The following is a 19,307-nucleotide window of genomic DNA, read 5'->3' as shown; positions in this document are numbered from 1 at the left end:
TTGGTTCGAGCCCAATGGAAATGTGTAACGTGAGTTCAAATGATGTCACTATTTCACGGGATTCATTATTTATACTCATTGGGACCTAGATGCACTTGCCTGTCTTCTTCCCGTGGAGGTGAGCTTAAAGCCCAAATGGTTGACACATCCAGCACTGGGGTATGGAAAATTACTGTGCTTTCATGCCCACTTCTGCCCACTGAGAAAGATCAGCTTCGAACCGATCTGTGATCAAGTTGCTCTTTGCCTTTTTAGAAGGGAACATCAACAAAGCTACTCAGACTGGGTTTTCCAAGGAAGTCAGTGGCATTTTTCAAAACCAGTACCTTATTTTCAATCACCTCCCCCTTCTCTCCTAACTCTGAAGTCTAATTTCATGATCACAGTAATAATAATAATAATAAAAATAATAATAATAGCTAGCACTTATGCAATACCTACTATGTGCCAGATACCATGCTAAACACTTTAAAAATATTAACTCATTTGATCCTTACAACAGCCTTGGGAGCTAGATAGTATTATTACCCCAATTTTACAGATGAAGAAACTAAAGCAGACAGAGGATAAGTGACCTTCCGGAGTTAACAAGTATCTGAGACTAGATCTGAACCCGTCTTCTTGCCTCCAGATCCAGTGCCCTAACCAATGCAACTTCTAAGTACCTATGATGTTGTAAAGGGGATTCTTTGGGGACAACTACTGAAGTTCCTTCTGGCTCTGAGGCTCTGAGAAAACCTCCTAGGAGAACTGTGGGTATTGGAAGGGAAGTAGAGAGGCCAATTAATCCAGGAACCTGGAGAAAAGAGGAGGAGGTTATCTTGGAAATAGTTGGCAACATAGGGAAGGCTCAGTGAGTCCAATCTGTGGGTTCTCTCTGCCTGGTCCTCCAGGATGACCCATGTTGTCATTCCTCTGATTCCTTAGTTTACCACTGGAAATACCACCTTTCCCCCAATGCACTAAATTTTACACACTCCACATAGATATTACAGAATTCTGGCCAGAATCTCATAGCTGGAAGGGACCTCAATAGTCATCCAACTGTATCCCTCAATGAGAATCCATTTTCCAATATCCATGGCAAATAATCATTTTACCTCAGCTTGAAGATGTCAAGGGAGGGGAACCTAGTATCTTCCATGGAAATCCAAAACACTTAGATAGCTCTGTTAGGAAGCTCTTTCTTTCATCAAATTTAAATTTTTCTCCTTGTGACTTCCCCTTACTGGCTTGTAATTCTGTGTGCTGGAATAAAGCTGGACAAATCTAATCCTGTTCCACAAGACAGCCCAATTATTTAGAGGTAACTAATCTTCTCCCCTCTTCGCCAGTCTGGATATCCCCAATTCCTTCAATGGTGTTTTCATGAACTCATTCATTTGTTATCTTGATCACTTTTCTCAGATGCTCTGCAGCTCATCAGTGTTCTTTCTAAGAGATAAATCATCCTTCCATTCATTCTCTTTTACCTTGTTGTATCTAATGGGTGACCATAGTAGGTGGGTTAAAACTTCTATATATTATAGGGAATGTAGAGGTGTCCCTCCTCGACCTCCCCCAACATGACTGAAAACAAAGGAGATAATATGAAGGAATATCTACTCTGTTTCCCCTGCAACCTCACCCCCAAGATGTCTTGCTAGAATAAAATACTTCCGTGCTACAGAGAAACTAAATGGTTCATAAAAATACATAGATTTTTGTTGTTATTCAGTCACGTGGGACTTTTTGGAACTCCACTTAGGATTTTATTTGCAATTATACTGCAGTAATTTGCCATTTCTCTCTCCAGTTCATTTTACAGATGAATAAACTGAGGCAAATATGGCTAAATATGCCCAGGGTCACATATCTAGTCTCCAAAGTCAGACTGAAACTCAGAAAGATGAGTCTTCCTGACTCCAGGCCCAGTGTAAAACTCCATTATCCAAAAAGAGGGGCTAGGATCTTCTTCTATCAATGCAGATTATTATACATTGTACAATTTATAGTCTTAGAGCCTCCTCTGAGCACCGAGAGGTTAAATGCCCTGTCTAAGATCCTACTGCTTGGATGATTCAGTGGTAAGACTTGGATCCACATTATCCCAACTCAGAGACTGATGCTTTATCTTTCCTGCTAAATCCCTTAGAGCCAGGATTCCTTGCTCTCCCCCTCTTCTCTCCCCTTTTGCTTTCTTCCAGCATTCTGGTACTTGAAACCATCCACTGTGTCTGTTTCTCTTAATCTATAAGCGGTTGCTACAATTTCTTTTGGGAGTGGAGAAGTCCAGATCTTAAATAAATGCAGATCAGTGACTAAAAGAGACCTCAGAGCCCAGATTTAATGCTGTCCTTTCCCCCCTTCCCCCAGCTGTTATTGTCTTTTTATCCAAATTACCTTGTATTTATTTTGTACACATGCTATCTGTTCTTAGATGTGTGTATCTTGACTCCCTCAGTAGAGTTTAAGCTGCTTGAAGACAGGTATTCTTGCATTTCCTTCTGAGATCTCCCCTTCCTCATTTATGAAATGAGGGGTTGGATTAATTGGTCTCCAAGGAAGTTCCTTTGAGCTCCCAAACCCTCTTCCTATAATCTGGGTTCCTATCCCACTTATTGCCTGTGTGATCTTGGGCAAGTCATCAGATTAGTCTAAAATTCAATTTCTTCATCTATAAAACAAGAGGTTTGAATTCACTGGCTTCTGAGGTCCCTTTTACCTCTAGATGCATGGAGCCTAATTATCCCCATTTGACAGATGAGGAAGTTGATTAATTGACTTTGATGATAATGATTGGTTAAGTGACTTTGTGAAAGTCACAGAATGTCTGAGACAAGATTTGAACTTGAGTCTTTGTGATACTGAGTCCCAATACTCTCTCCATAATATCACCTGGATCCAAAGAGAATTCATCATAGAATCTGGGTCAAGAGGGACCTCACAGGACATGTGAACAAGAATTTTTTCTATATCCACAACCCTTCCCCTCTTTCCAGTTTAGACCCTTGTCACTTCTCACATAGAAAATAGAAATAATCTTCTATGATTCTATTCGATAACACCACTTTGATAACTCCATGCAATAACAACATTTCACAAGACTGTAGGAAGGAAAACACTTTGTAATTCTTAAATCAGTATAGAAATGTATTGATGTTATTTGATAATCAGATTATTATTTAATAATAATTATAATTGTTAATAAAAACAATGTCAACTGTACAGTTATAAGATCTGGAAGGAACCTTAGGGATCAACCAATCAAACAACCTCATTTTAAAAATGAAGAACTTGAAACTTAATAATGACTTGTCTATGTTAAGTCAAAGGAATCAGGAAGGGAATACGTAACTATATACTGTCCACTATGTGCCATGCACCGTGTTAAACATTTAACAAATATTATCTTCTTTGATTTTCACAACAACCTTGTAAGGTAGGTGCTATGATTATCTTCATTACCTTGAGGAAACTGAGGCAGACAGAAGTGAATTGACTTGTCCAGGATTCCATTGATAAAAAGTATCTGAGGTCAGATAGGTCTTCCTGACTCAGACCTATCACTCTATCCATTGTACCACGAGGTACCTCTAAATCACAATGTTTAAACTGCTTGGAGTCTGAAATTTCCTATTCTTTCACTGAAGATACCCGGGAACAGTGACTCCATGATACCCCTCTCTCCCATCCTTTATCTTCCCAGTGAAGCTACATTACATGATGGAAAGGCCTGAGAGTCAGGAGATTGGGCTATGTCCTAGGTTCTTCCATAGATTAGCTATGTGACCTTGAACAGGACATTTTCCTTCTCTGGTTCTCAGTGCCCTTCTCAATTTAAGGATGTTTCTAATGTCCTTTTTAGTCTAAAAGTTTATCATTCTAATAATCAGTGAGAATGAATGAGGATCTCCAGTGCCAATGGTTAGATTTAGGATGGGAGAATAAAGTGGACAAAACTCCATGTCATCTTAAAGAATTATAGAATCTTTCAGTTGAGAGTGATCCCATAAGTCATCTGGTCCAGTTGGACTCAAACAAGAATGTGTTCTCCAACAACTGTAGCAAGGGGTAACCCAACTTGTTTGGAGCACACTTTAGCTTAGCCCAATGTCTAGTGCACAGTAAGTGCTTAATAAATGTTCTATCTATAACCATATAGCCCTCTCTTTATCCATTATCTCTCTAATATTCATCTATCTACCTAGCATCTCCCTCCCTCCCTCTCTCCCATTCTTTCTCTCTCTCTCTCTATGTATATATACATATATCTATCTATCTATCTATCTATCTATCTATCTATCTATCTATCTATCTATATATCTCTTTCCATCCATCTAAATCTATTTGCCTTTTCTCCCTATTTATCCACCATCTCTTTATTCATCTTACTCTTATATATGTTTATCTCTCCATCACCTTTCTAATATATTTTCCTATTTATTTACCTATTGTCCATGTATCATCTCTTTATCCATTCATTTACCTTTCCCTATCTACCTATCTATCCATCATCTCTATTCATCCATCATGTATCTAACCATTCTCTCTCTTCCTCCTCCTTCTCGTTCTTTCTCTCTCTCTCAATCTCTCTTTCTCTCTTCCTTCTTCCCTCCCTCCCTCCCTCCCTCCCTCCAGTCTTCTTCTTCTTTCTTTCCTTCCTTCCTTCCTTCCTTCCTTCCTTCCTTCCTTCCTTCCTTCCTTCCTTCCTATCTATCTATCTATCTTTCTAATTATCTATTTATTATCCATCTCTACCTTCTAAAGCAGGCCATTCCTCTTTGACATAGCTTTAGTTAGAAAATTGTTTCTTATATTAAACCTAAACATAACTCTTTGCAACACTACCCTAAAACTCCTACTTATAACCTCTGGGCACAAATAAAACATGGTTTCTATACAAACAAAATCTCAGGAACCATCTAGTCCAAATTTCCTGAACAAGAGTCTTCTCTATGAACCACACAAGTGTCCATCCAGTCTTTGCTTAAAAATATCTAACAAGAGTAAAATCCTTACCTCCCAAGGAAGTTCTCACCACTTTGGCAGTTTGTTTTTTTCTGCTATCAAGTTTTTTTTTTGGTAACTTCTCATTCTATCTATTCTAGCTTCTAGGATCGAGCAGAATACACCTTATCCCCTTTATCTAACAGCCCTTCAGATACTTGGAGAAAACAATGGTATTCACATTGAGTTTTCTCTTCTCCAAGCTAAGCAATTCCTAGTTCCTTCAACCAATCATTACATAGTAAGATCTCGAGATCTTTCACTATCTTCATCGCCCTCTAGGTAATCTACAGTTTATCAATATCTTTCATCAAATATGAACATGATACTCCAGAATGGCCTGACCAGGACAGATTACAAAGGGTTTATACATTTCCTTATTCCTGAACCCCTGCCTCTACCACTGTATTACCCAGAAAACAAAATTCTCACTACCAAAGTCTATGTCATTGTCATATACTTGAACATCAGAAGAATATGGGGTTCTATCCGTAGAAATTATATTAAAGAATGAAACATCACCAACTGTTTTCCTGTTATACCCTAAGAACCATGGGGACTTTTCCATCTGACTTTCAGCCGAAGTTTTCTCTCTCTGCCATTACTGGAATAGGAGTTCCTTTGAAGCAGGGACTGTTTCTACATTTCTTGTTGTACCCTCAGTGCTTGGGACAGTCCGTGGAACAAAAGAAGTATTTAATGCTTTTTATTCAGTCATTCATTTTCTTTCTTGGCTGCCATATCCTATATTTCCTCTCTCTATTAACCCTGAAATATTTCTCCCTTTGTCCTTTTGCCTTTTATTCAGTGAACTTGAGTTTCTGGCAGCAGGGATCAATCAGTTAACCAATAAGCATTAATTAAAAACTTTCTAAGCATATATTAAGACTCTAGGCTAGGTGCTAGAGAGATAAAATGAAACAGTTCCCTCAAGGAGCTTGTGTTCTATTGGGAGTATCACCAAGTTTACCTATATCTACATAACATAAAGACAAAATAAAAGAGATGATTGTTACATAGTAGATAGAATACTGAATTTGGTTTTGAATCTTTATTTGACCCTTATTGTTAAATATATATTTGACCCTAATCTATAAGGGTGTTGGACTAGTAGGGGTCCTCAAACTTTTTAAATAGGGGGGCAGTTCACTGTCCCTCAGACTGTTGGAGGGCCAAACTATAGTAAAAACAAAAACTTTGTTTTGTAGGCCTTTAAATAAACTTCATAGCCCTGAGTAAGGGGGACAAACATCCTCAGGTGCTGCATCTGGCCTGTGGGCCATAGTTTGAAGATCCCTGAACTAGAGCTTCAAGTGCTATGCTATCTATGATGTCATGATTGGACATACCAAGTAAGGGGAGATGACTAGCATTGGGGAGAAGTAAGTATCAAGGAAGACCTTGTGTAGTACTTGAACTGAGCTTTCAATAATAAATTTGGATTGTCCAAAGCCCTCACAACTGAAGGGGGGCAGATTGATTGAACCTTTTCTTTGGAAGGTAGGGGATATAATAAAAGTTTCATTCATCCTCTAATACCATCCCTATATCATCTCTCATAAAGAACAAGAAATCTAGGTACTAAAGAGGAAATAAAGTATCTTTTCAGATGGTAGAGATACCCATTATCAATAGAAAACCCTACCAACATCTGAATGTGCCATTTGTAGATAAGAGATAGAGTTGTTTTCTAGGATTTCCAACAATCCCTTCCTTCATACTCCACCAAACACCCCAGGAAGGCTCTGTCTATGCCCTCCTTTTCTCTACACAGCACTCTCCAGACAGAGACTCCCCAGCATGCTAGAGCTGATGCTCAAGATGCAAGCCATGGATTGCCTTACATCCACTGGCTGTTGAAGTCTTCCCCACTACACTGTCCCCAATCTTCACTTTGGGAAAAAGGCTGTTTAGAATTCATTTTAGAGTTCTTTGTTCTGCCTATCCCTTTTTAAATGTGTTAATTACTCTCTACCTCTACTTTCATATCTTCTCTGGATTATGTAAGTTCATGAAGTCAGTGGCTAGGTTAGCTGTAGAAAGATAGAGAAGACAAATGAGAATATCTCAGGGAGATGTTCACTTCTTAATAATCCATGATCAATAAAAGCACATTTATGGGGCCTTGGTCCCATCTCTTTGATCCAGCTCCATCACTGCTCAGTTATTTTGCTTTTCTCCCTTCTCTTCTTTTACTTTTGCATTTATATTTTATCCAGAGCTTCCACCAAGTCATGTAACTGAATAGAAAGCTGCATGGTATGGTGGGGAAAATAACTTAATTTAGAGTTACAGGTCATGAGTTGCATCCCAGATCTACTTACTAGAGATGGAACTGCGGGTGGGGCTCAGCTTCCTCACGTGCCAAAATGAGATTGATATAAATAAACTTCAGGGGTCCTTCTAGGCTCCAAATTTTGACCATGTCCTCCCTGGACCTCAGTTTCCTTCTCTCTAAAATGAGGAGATTGGATGAGATAATCCCTAACATTCAGATTTAAATCTGTCACATAGTGAAAGAAAATTGAACTCTGAGTCAGTGGACTTGGGTTCCAATACTACCCCTGTGATTCACCTATTAGAGCAACCCTGCTGCCTCATCTTTACAATGAGGGCTTGGATTAGATGGGCTTTGAGTCCACTGTAGCTCTAAACCTGTGTCCATTATCTCATGAGTCTCTCTGGAGATACAGAAATTGGGCCCTGATCTGAAGCCTGGATAGTGTCCAATTGATCTAATGCCATTGCGTATGATCTCCCGAACTCTGAAGCTGTCTTTTAGAAATCTACACTTTACTGAATTGAAACTCTTAAATATAAGTGTATATTTAGAAACAGATAATTTAGAAACATCTCATCCTCCACCTACTGTATTTTTTTCCTTGATTCTGACCAAGGAAGGGGCCTGAGCTGTTAATGAATCTGAAAGGCTCAGCAGATGCTGAGAAGCTTTTGCAAACCTTTTCTTTCTAAATAGTTTCTAATTGCCGCTGCCTTTTTTTTTTTTTAAAGCAAAAACACCATCACTACTCTGAAAAACCTGTTCAGTTTTGCAAAGCACTTTTCCTATTTTAGCTCATTTAATACTCACAATGACCCTACGGGGGAGGTACTTATATATTCTTCATATATAATATTCTACTTGCCAGCTATGTGACTTTGCCCAGGCTGCGCCTTCTCTCCTGTATTGTTCTCCCACTTCAGCCTCCGTGGAGGCTCCTGGAATCCCTCACTCTATTCAAGGTTTTTGTCAAGTATGATCTCTTCTCTGAAGCTTTTCTGATTATCCAGTTGTGATTATCCCCTTGAAATGATTTTGCCACTATAATATGTATACGTACATCTTTATACGTATCATAGTATCTTTGGCAGTTAGAAGGAATATATGTATATGATGCTATTATATATATATATATATTTTACATTTAAAATGTGTATTGTTATATGTATATTATGTATCTGTCATAATATGTATGCTTTGCAGTTATAATGTGTATATGTATACTATCTACATGTATACTGTCATAATATATATGCTTTGTAGTGATACTATGTATACACATATTATCCATATTTATACTGTCATAATAGGTAAGCTTTGCAGTTATAGTGTGTACACATATATTATCTATATATATGTTCTCGTAATATGTATGCTTTGAAGTTACAATGTATATATACATTACACAAATATATACATATATACATAATATATATACAAATATATAATGTATATATACTACACTGTCAAAATATGTAGGTTTTGGAGTTATAACATGAGTTATATGTATATCATGTATAAGTATATCATATATGTTCTGTGGTTAAAATGCATTTATGTTAAGGGTATACATGTATATTATGCAATGATCATCATGTTTGCCATAGAATCTTACATGTGTATTTCATATATGTATATTGTTAAACTGTGTATATAATTTGCATTTATAAAGCATTTATTTTTCGTTGACTTATTTGAGACTATACATTTTCTCCTCCCTAACCCAGTAGAATGTAAGTTCCTCAAGAATAGGGACTTTTTTTTTTTGGTCTATGTCATCATATCTTTGTCGATTAACAGAGGACCTAGCAAGAATGGAGGGATTGATAAATGTTCGTTGAGCTGAATAATAACTTGATTTTACAGATGAGGAAATTGAGGCTCAGAAAAGTGAAATGATTTGCCCAGGGTCATATGTGCAATTTTCCTAATTTAGAGAAGAATGGGCATTGAAAAATCCAATTTATTTGGTATCCTTCCTCCCCCTCCTCCCCTTTCCACCCCCATTAAGCATTCTGTTAGTTTTTTTTTTTCTCATGTTAGTTTTTTTCTCTCTCAGCGTCTGCCTCATCTCTTCTGTCCTTAATGCTCTGGTGTTAACACAGAGCGTTTTTTAATAAGTAATTAAATACCCGCTATGAACTCCAGTTCCCTCAATTTTCACAGGGAGTCTCTTTGAGCCCTCGGGGAAAGCCTGCGTGGTTATTTATTGTTTTTGTTTCAAATCATTATTTAATCAAGAATGGGGGAAAAAGGCAACCTCTCACTTACACTTCAAAATTTAATTTCAACCGAATCCCAAGATCGAGAGGCAGCCAGACCTAATAGGTTACAAAAATACAATCAGGAAGAGAATTCCAATTAAATTGAACAAGGCCATTTACTGGGCTTCAAATGGCCCCTTGGAGAGATATGGCTATAAATCCCCCCCCCCCCTTGCCATATGGGAAATAGAACATTCTCTTGTGAGCAGAGCTTTACGGCTTGGCTTTTTAGCTGGAAGGATTGCTCTCAGATCTTTTGTGAGTTCTCATTTCTAAGGGACATTAGGTTTATTCTCTTTGCTGCTTTTCATCTCCCCTTGTAGGATAATATTGAAGATCAATGAAGACTTGATGTCACTGACCCCTGTACAAACTCTAGTATTCACTGGAGGGCTGATAGTGTAAGGAGACTGTGAAGATCGTTGAGAGGGGAGAGAAGGAGGTAGGGGAGGAGAGCAAAGGCCTGTGGGATGACTATAAGGCATACTGGTGGAACTCAGTGCAGAGTCCATGAGTAATTTGCCAATAGAACACTCAGACTTGAAGTCTATTAATGGAACCAATAAATGGACATCTGGGGATGGGAAAAGAAATACTTTCTGAATAAAATCCAGACTTCTTGAGGGCAGGGACCATATCATTTTTGTCTTTGTATCTGCAGTATCCGATACAGTGCATGGTACTGTGCTGATTACATTACCGATAAGCATGTATTAAGTGCCTACTGTATGTCAAGCCCTGGGGATACACATAGAAAAACCCCACCAGAACAATCCCTGCTCTGAGGGAGCTCATATTCTAATATGAAGAGAAGAGGTTTCAACTACAGACAAGATACAGAAGCTTAGTGTTCCTTAGATGCAACCTTCTTGAATTTCCCTTGAGGAAGAATCCATATCGGTTTCTACACTTGGCTTATTTGACAGGGCCAAAGACTTTGATGGAAAGAACTTTCTTTTTCAGGACTTTAGGAGCCATGGCTGCCAAGGAGGAGTGTGTGTGTGTGTGTGTGTGTGTGTGTGTGTGTGTGTGTGTGTGGTGGGCAAGGCAATTGTGAGAATCAAATGAGATAATATATTTAGAATGTTCTGTAAACTTTAAAGGCCATAGAAATACTAGCTATGTAAATAAACATTAGTGCAATGATTAGCGCAGTGCCTGGTACCTAGTAGGCATTTAATAAATGTTTATTGAATCAAACTGGATTGAATAGTGCAGTGGTGTCAAACTCACTTAGAAACAGGTTACATATGATCTTGGAAAATTAATGTCATCTATGATGTAGTTTTATTTACTTACATTTTAATCTGGTTGAGGAAGGCTACAACACTTGTAGCTCTGCTTTGGGGGATATACAGATGGTTATAGAGCTGAGTTCAAGTCATACCTCTGATATTCATTAGCTATATGACCTTGGAAAAGTCAATACATCTCCCTGGGCCTCAAGTTTCTTTGTCTGTAAGATGGATGATTTTAACAAAACCTTACTTTCTCTCTAGGCTGTTGAGAAGATCAAAAGAGATAATATATGTTCAGCACTTCAGAAACCTGAAAGTATCATATAAATTTTATTGATAATTATTATTATTTACTGTTATTATTCTTGTATTCCCCTCATCTCTTAGCATAGTGCATTATAGTTAATAGGTGTTTTTGCCTGATTTTCGTGAGGGAAAAGGGATGGCTTATGGCATAGGGAAGTGGAGTGGAGGGGAGCATAGGTATATATAAACATACATATACACACATATATAAAAGTATGTAGGTATATTTATTTATCTATTTATTTATTTGTTTCTTTATACACAATCAGCTTTGGGGACCCGCCTTTCATTTTCCATTCTCCAAATCATTGCCTCCCCCTTCCTATCTCTATCTCCCAGGCTCCCTTGGTTTCCCAGTATCCCGTTGTCCTGCCTGCCTGATCATGCCCTGTCCATATCACTTGGATTTTGCCCTAGACCTAGAGCTAGACTCAAGTTACCTTGGCTCTCTGCCTAGTATTTAAATAAGACACAAGCCTGACTTTGCATATTCATTTATGCAAATGAACCCCCCCACTTGATTTAGTGGTCCTGTCCTTGATTTTTTAAGGGCTGTGCATCTCTTACTGCTCCAGCAGGGTGTTGAAGGAGTCTGATTTTGCCATTTAAAAATGACAGATTGGAAAATACCAGCTCAGTAGGGAGGGCTGGAGGCAACGGTACAATCACTAAAGCTGTCTGATCTCTCCTTTTTCTAACTTAGCAGCTTTTCCCCAACCTTGTCTTTACTGATATCAAGTATCAGCCATTGAAATGAATTTGGGATGATAAAGTCCCTTGTGCAGAGTATTCTGGCTCTGGATTCCAGCCCCAATTCTGTTGTTGACCAGCTTTTGTGAGCTTAGGAAAACCATTTCCTGATGGCATGGGGTGGGGGAAGTTGCATGGATTTGAGGAGTCCCCAAACTGGAATTTCGATCCAGTGTCTTCCACATACTCCATGTGTGACCTTGGGCGTGTGCTTCACCAATTCAAGACTCAGTTCCCTTATTTGTAAAATGAGGGAAATTTTAAATACTCTGGAATTCTCTCCACTTTCAAATTCTATATTTCTCTTTAAGCCTCAGTTTCTTTCTGTATAAAAAAACTAAATCAAACCAAAGTAGGATTGGCTCTTCTCAGAGAAGTCGAGGATTGCTAAGAAGAATATCTGCATTAACAGAAAAAGGTCCCTACATTGGGTAGATTTGGTTGACCGTTCCCTGTCCCATACCCTGTTATTGCAAGGATGGGTTCAATATTGGGACCAAGGTGTGATAGGCTATTTCTAGAAATCATCATGGCATAAAAACTTAAATTATTAATAAAACTCTTTCTTTTAAATGGCAGGCCAGTCTTAGTGCCCTCTCTTGTGAGGTTTCTTATAGCTTTCAGTCATAGCACAGGGCTTTTAACCTATTTAATTTTTATTTCATTTTATTTTTTGTGGCCTTGAACTCTTTGTGAATCAAAGGAAGTCTGGAGGCTTTCAGAATCATATTTTTTAATGTATAAAATTAAATGCATAGGATTACAAAGAGAACAAAATATTCAGTGATTGAGATAAAAAAATAAAATGTATAAAACCCCAGGTTAAGAACACATACACAATATTCATATATATGTATATCTATATGCTGGGTAAAATTTATAGAGACATATGAATCCATAGACACAAATATTATAGTTTAATGCAAGGAGAAAACCTTGGAATATAAACTTCCTGAGGGCAGGTTATGGCTTCACATTTGTTTATTTAACTTTTATTCTTAGGAAAGTGACTGACATACTCTGCCATTTTCAACAAGATTCAAGGTAATTACCATAAGCTTGGGATGGAAAATGCCAATTGCATCCAGAGATAGAATTATGGAGGCTGAATGTGGATAGAAGCTTGTATTTTCACATTTTTGTTTCTTTTCTTTTCTTTTTTTTTTTCTTTCTCATGGCTTTTTCCCTCTGGACTGATTTTTCTTGCACAACATGAAAAACTTGGAAATATATTTAAAAGGATTGCATATATTTAACCTACATCAGATTGTTTTCTATCTTGGGGAGGGAGATGGTAAAGGAGGAAGGAAGAAAAATTTAGAACACCAAGTTTTATAAAAATGAATGTTAAAAACTATCTTTACATGTATTTGGAAAAATAAAATATTATGAGAAAAAAATTTTTTTAAGTGCCAGGCATATAGTAGGCACTTAATAAATGTTTAATGATTGATTGCTTGACTAGATGTCACCTTGCCCAGTCTCTTTATAGAGGAGAAAACTGAGAGTAGCTGTGACTCTAGGATCTTCATAAGATGCTGCTGGCAGATAGATGATGCTTCCTCCCTCCCTTCCCATTGCCAGCCCAAGCTCCAAGATGGGAGATTCGGAGGTGAGGAAGAGTCTTTTACTGTGACTAAGGGTTAAGGAGGTTAAGTTGGGTATGAATTTAAAACCTTGTACTGTGGAAGGTGCCAGCTTTGGAACGCCCAAGAAGCAATCACATTCTACGTCATTTTCTCATACATCTTAAATCAGGATTTTGGTTATTAAATGCTCCAGAGAAGCACCTTAAATATATTTTATTGGTGCCCTTTGTTTTTTACATCACAGCTCTTCCTCATAATGTCTCCTCCACACCCTAGATTGAATCATCCCTTATAACATAGTAACATAATTAAACCAAAGCACTCACTCCAGGAAAAAAGTCACATCTTGCCACAATGGAAACCTTTTAGGATACTAACAAAAACGAGGGTCAAGATTACACCCAAAGGACTCTATATCACAAGGCCATAGAATCCAGTCTTTTTTATGCATGAGGAAACTGAGGCACAAAGAGAAATGAGCTGCATAAGGTCAGACAAATAGCAAGAGTCAGATCCTTTAATGTCAGACTCAGTGACCTTTTCATTACATCTCAGGATAGGATCATTACTCACAGATTTAAGATTGGAAAGGACATCCGAAGTTCCTCAATCCAGCCCCTTTATTTTTTCAGATCTGGAAACTGAGGCACAAAGGTTAAGTGCCTATCCAAAGGTTTACTTAGGTATTTAGTGGCAGGGTTAGGATTTGAATACAAGTTCTGAGCCCACATCCCACTGCTCCATCTAGGAATTATGAGATTATATCTGGATGGGATCACCTCGTTCTCTTGGAAAATGTTCCCTCAAGAGAGAAAGTAATTTGTCCAAAATCGTATAGGTAGGTAGCACACTCTGTACCACAGAGTGTCCAAAGGCTGGACCTCTCCTCTATACAACTATTGAAAAGTGGAGAGAGATATATGATATGATGTATTTAGCCTGAATTCATGGACTTGAAGCATTTTCAATTACTTATTCCTTTGAATTTGTAAGTTTTTAAAATTCTCAAACACAGTTGCCTGGCCACCTGACTGGCCAAAGAATCATTTGTCCATCCACACAGAGGATTTGTATTCAGCAACCAATCAGTCAGTGCCATAAACTGGAGGGGAGAAGAAGGGAGGAATTTCCTATCATGTTTTCACAAGCACTAGTTCCAGTGTCTTGTTAGAAAACCAGCACCATGGATGACAAAATATAACCCTCTTAGAGTTACAGGGGATGACAGGGTTGCTCAGAGAAGTTTGGATCTGGAAGATGCTTGATATAGATATAGATATATGTGTCTATAGATCTCTTTTTATATATTTCTATCTATATAGAGATAGATAGAGATAAATAAATATATATGTGTGTGTAATAAAACATCTACCTATCTATCTGTTCATCCTTTCAATTATCTATCTCTGTCTGCTTCTATCATCTATGTCTATCCATCCATCCATCTATCTTTCTATTTACCTACCCATCTATTATCCATTCATCTATCTACTTTTCTATCTCTAACTCTGTCTCTTATTATTGATATCTATCTATTTGTCCATCCATCTATGTATTCTAATTGTCTCTGTCATCTATCATCTATCTATCCATCCATTTATCTATCTATTCTATCATCTATCTATCTATCTTCTATCTATCTATCCATCCATCCATCCATCCATATATCTATTCTCTCTATCTTCTGCTCAAGGTGAGGGGAGAGGCAGAAATAGTCACAAAATTTAGAGTTTCAGAATTGAAATGATCCTGAAGAACTATCTAGTCTCACTTCTACACACAATCCCCTTATGATATGCCCAGCAAGCAGCCATCTGGACTTTGCTTCAGAATCTCCAATCACGGAGAACTCCTAGGATAGCCTATTACACTTTTAGAAAGCTCTAAATATTAGGAATTTTTTTCCCCTTATGTCAGACTTTATTTCTTAGTAATATCCTGTCATCGTTACTAGTTTTGCCTTTTGGGATCAAGGAGAACAACTTTAATCCTTTTTCCATGAGACAGCCATTCAATTACTACTTCCTTCCTCTCCTCCCCCACTAAACCTTACATGAATATTCCATTCTATATAGGTTAAATATGCTTAATTTCCTCAATATGAGAGGCCCTTCACCATCCTAGTCACTCTCCTCTGGATGTGTTCTAGCTTATCAAAATACTTCCTAAATTATGGCACCAAGAGCTTTCAGCAGCACTCCAAGTGTGTTTTTAACCAGATCGGAACACAGCAAGATCGTCACCTCTTTAGTCCTGGATGCTTTAACTCTCTAAATATAGTCCAATTTTGTATTCAATTTCTTGGAGACCATAAACCCATCTTTGCTCCATGTTGAGCTCGCGGCTCACTATTACCCTCAGATCTTTTCAGGCAAACTACTATCTATCCGCATGTCTTCCATGTTCTATTTGCAAGGTTGAATTTTTTTTTTTTTTTAACTCAAGAGCAAGACTTTCCATTTATCGCTAACAAATGTTACCTTACCAGATTTATCCCTATACAGTGGCTTGCTAAGGTCCATTTGAATTTTTGCTCTTTTACCAATGTGTTAGCCATCCCCATTTGCCTCTGATAGACATTGTTTATGTAACACCAAGTCATGGGGTTATAGCAAAAGAGGTCAAAATCACTCAAGTGATTTGAATTTTCTGTCTGCTACCAGATGGAAACATGGGAAGGATAGAGTTCTCCTTTCAATTGGGGGAGATTCAGACCTATAGATAGAGTCTCCTCTCTGCCTATAGTTAGAGTCTCCTGTCAAATCTGGAAGAGACTATGGAAATAATATATTCCATTAAAAAAAAAAGCTCAAGTTTTCAAAGAAGAGTGATTTGACCAAAGTCACACAACAGCCAAGTCGGAATTAAAACTTGTCTCATAAATGCCTTAAAATCCTTTGTCCTTTTTCTCTTTATATTCCCACTCTCTAGAACACTAGTTGGTACTTACTAAACATTTGTTGAATTAACCTAAATTGAACCAATCAATACTCAATGAAAATATATTAGACTCCCCCCTACCACAGGCTAGACATTGTGCTTGGCAGTGGTGATACAAAGTCAAACAACAGATGATGAATTGAAATTTAATTGAATCTTGTAGCTCGGTACTAATAGAGGATCCCATTGATATTTATATGTAATTGGGGGGCACTTGTCTCCCTGGTCAACCAGGTGGCAAACCCTGCCTCTGAATGACCATATATAAAACAACTGTGTACTTTCTTTGACTATGGTGTAGCCTTTCCCAGAATGCCTTGATGTTTAAGCCCTTTCCAATGAATATTCCACCACAATACTCTCCCCCAGCCCTAGGCTCCATTGTAGTTGTTTCTTGCTTTCTCTGATGTATTTTCTAAAAATGAAGGTTGCAAAGGGTCTCTCTTTTATCACATGGACATAGGGACTTCCCCAACAATTCACAGTGAATCCCAGACACATGGGATAGATATTTAACCCAGAGGGTTGGGATTATGATAAGGCAGGGAGTTCTTTGCCTTTTTTTTTTTTTTAAACATTTTTTGAACTCCTTTGACTGCCTTGTAAAGCTATAGAATATTTTTTAGAATGTCTTTAAACTTAGAAGACAAAATATAAAGGATCACAAAGGAAACCAATCTTATTGAAATACTTATCTATTGAAAAAAATTCATATATCCCAAGTTAAGAATCCCTGTCTAGGGGGAAAAAAAGGATACAGTAGATGTGGGTTTCCCATTCTTGTTATAACCCCAGTACTGGAAAAAAGGTCTTAGAATAGGACATGTCATTGATGGGAGGGGCCTTAGAACAGGGGATGTCAGAGCTGGGAGGGGCCTTAGAACAGGGGATGTCATGTTCCTTCCCACATCTGTGCAATAGGACTATTTGAATCAGTTCTCTCCAGTCATCTCCCAGAGTTGGGGAGGTTGAACAAGACCATGTAAATCAAACAAGAGCTAAGAGATCCCCTGGGAGGGAAAGTCTCCCGGAGAGTCCAAGCTCGTGTTTCTCATTTGGAATCAAATCCTAGCAGCCAATCAACATCACCCGCCAACCATGACCTAGTTATGAAACAATGGTGGGGTCTTTAATCTTCTTGATTCCCTCTGACCCAGGAATACTGGTGGATGATGCGCTCTGTTCCAACTTGGACAAAGAACTGTCTCTTTCTCCTGCCCTCCCTCGAACAGACTTTGAACTATAGTAGCTCATAAACCATCACCACAGAAAGCTTCTTCTAGGACGTAACTATTTTATTAACCGTTCCTGTATAAAAGTGCCTATAATTTATCTTCTCTCCCCCAACTCCTAGTGACCGAGTGCTATCAGAGAGAATGACTCCAGATACAGTAGGGTCTTTCTTGAATAATGGGGGCTTAAAAATAACTCGAGTTCACGTCTCTAACGGAGTTCATATTTCATACCTCGCTTGGCTTTAGTGTCTCCCTCCACCCCCAACCCCGAGCCTGAGTGTCGTGGACCAGCACAAAGAGAGAAGGCAGCGGAGGTTACTTACGACTTCATTGGACGAGAGGAAGCTGTAGACCTGGAGGGACTGGCTAGGGGGATGGCCAGACCGGGTCTCACCACTGCTCACACTTCCCTTTTGGATAGCCTTAGAGCAGTGCCGGGGGCGCCTCCGCCTGGACTTATGCCCTTCCTCGGGGGACTTGGCCCTGTGCCTGTCAAGGTTAGAAAGAGGACAGGTAATGGCCTGATTTGGGGGTCTACATGACCAGATAGAGAGCAGAGGGCAGGACTAGGGTCTCAGCTTTCCAAAGTGAGAAGGATCCCATCTGTCAAAGTGATTGACGACAGAATACTAAGACCATAACTGATTAATGATAATGATGATGATAATACATAACTAAGAGTTGCATGGCAAATGTGCCGGACACTGTGCTAAGTACTTTATAATTATTATCTCATTTGATCATCGTAACAACCCTGGAAGGTATTATCATCTCCATTTTACCGATGAGGAAACTAAGGCAACCAGGTTAAGTGATTTGCCCAGAATCAGGTAGGCTGAATTTAAACTCAGATCTTCCAGTCTCCAAACCCAGTGCTCTATCCACTGAGCTGCTTAGCTATCCCCAAGACTAAAGGAGGGTTTTAGCCTTTCAGTGTCTGCGTCTCTGTGCAGAATGTGCGTGTCCTCTTTGTTCTGTGAGCTAGATTTTGTTACCTGGAAAGATTAAAAATGCAGCTAGCAACATTTGTAGAACTCAGACTCAAGACCCTTAGGGTTATCACTAAGTCTCCCCTAGAAAGTAGGGGAAGAAATATATCATTTTAAACTGCGTGACTCCCAAAGCCAGTGTGCCTTAGGGTTATTGCTACATTTCTCCTAAAAGCTGCTCCCCATTACAAGGAGCCTTAGAGCAGGGAATGTCAGGGATGGGAAGGGCCTTAGAACAGAGCATATAAGAACTGGTAGGGGCCTCAGAAAATGGAATGTATTTGATGGGAGGGGCCTTAGAACAGGGGATGTCAGAGCTAGGAGGGGCCTTAGAACAGGGGATGTCAGAGCTAGGAGGGACTTAGAACAGGGCATGTGAGAACAGGGAAGGGCCTTAGGACAGGGCATGTCATTGATGGGAGAGCCTTTAGAACAGAGGATGTCAGAGCTGGGAAGGGTCTTAGAACAGAGCATGTGAGAGCTGTGAGAGGGCTTAGAATAGGGGATGTCACAGGGAAAATGGGGTATGGAGATCAAGCTAGTTCAATGCCCTGGATTTCTAGAGGAGGAGCCCGAGGCTTAGAGCAGCTTGGGCCCTTACCCAGGGTCCTCCAGCTAGTGAAAGGTGGTAGGTCCGAGTGGGGAATTGCTCCTGTACTGTGTGCCCTCGAGCAGGGTTTTAGCCTTCCAGGGCCTCAAACGGGCCTTGAAGACAGGAGGCAGCAG

The 19,307-nt window shown here is 38.9% G+C and overlaps 1 protein-coding gene across 2 annotated transcripts in view; it reads right to left on the bottom strand.

The window, feature by feature from the left end:
• SRRM4 (serine/arginine repetitive matrix 4) overlaps nt 1-19,307 on the bottom strand; it is a 236,794-nt gene that overhangs the window by 13,226 nt on the left and 204,261 nt on the right. For both annotated transcript variants that reach the window (XM_051972894.1, XM_051972896.1), the window contains exon 8: nt 17,916-18,081. In XM_051972894.1, the coding sequence (XP_051828854.1) occupies nt 17,916-18,081 (166 nt within the window). The remainder of the gene's footprint in view (nt 1-17,915; nt 18,082-19,307) is intronic.

This window comes from Antechinus flavipes, chromosome 1 (genome assembly GCF_016432865.1).
Source record: "Antechinus flavipes isolate AdamAnt ecotype Samford, QLD, Australia chromosome 1, AdamAnt_v2, whole genome shotgun sequence".
Taxonomy (NCBI): domain Eukaryota; kingdom Metazoa; phylum Chordata; class Mammalia; order Dasyuromorphia; family Dasyuridae; genus Antechinus; species Antechinus flavipes.
The sequence above is the reverse complement of the archived record's forward strand: the minus strand, read 5'-3'. Positions and strand labels throughout refer to the sequence as shown.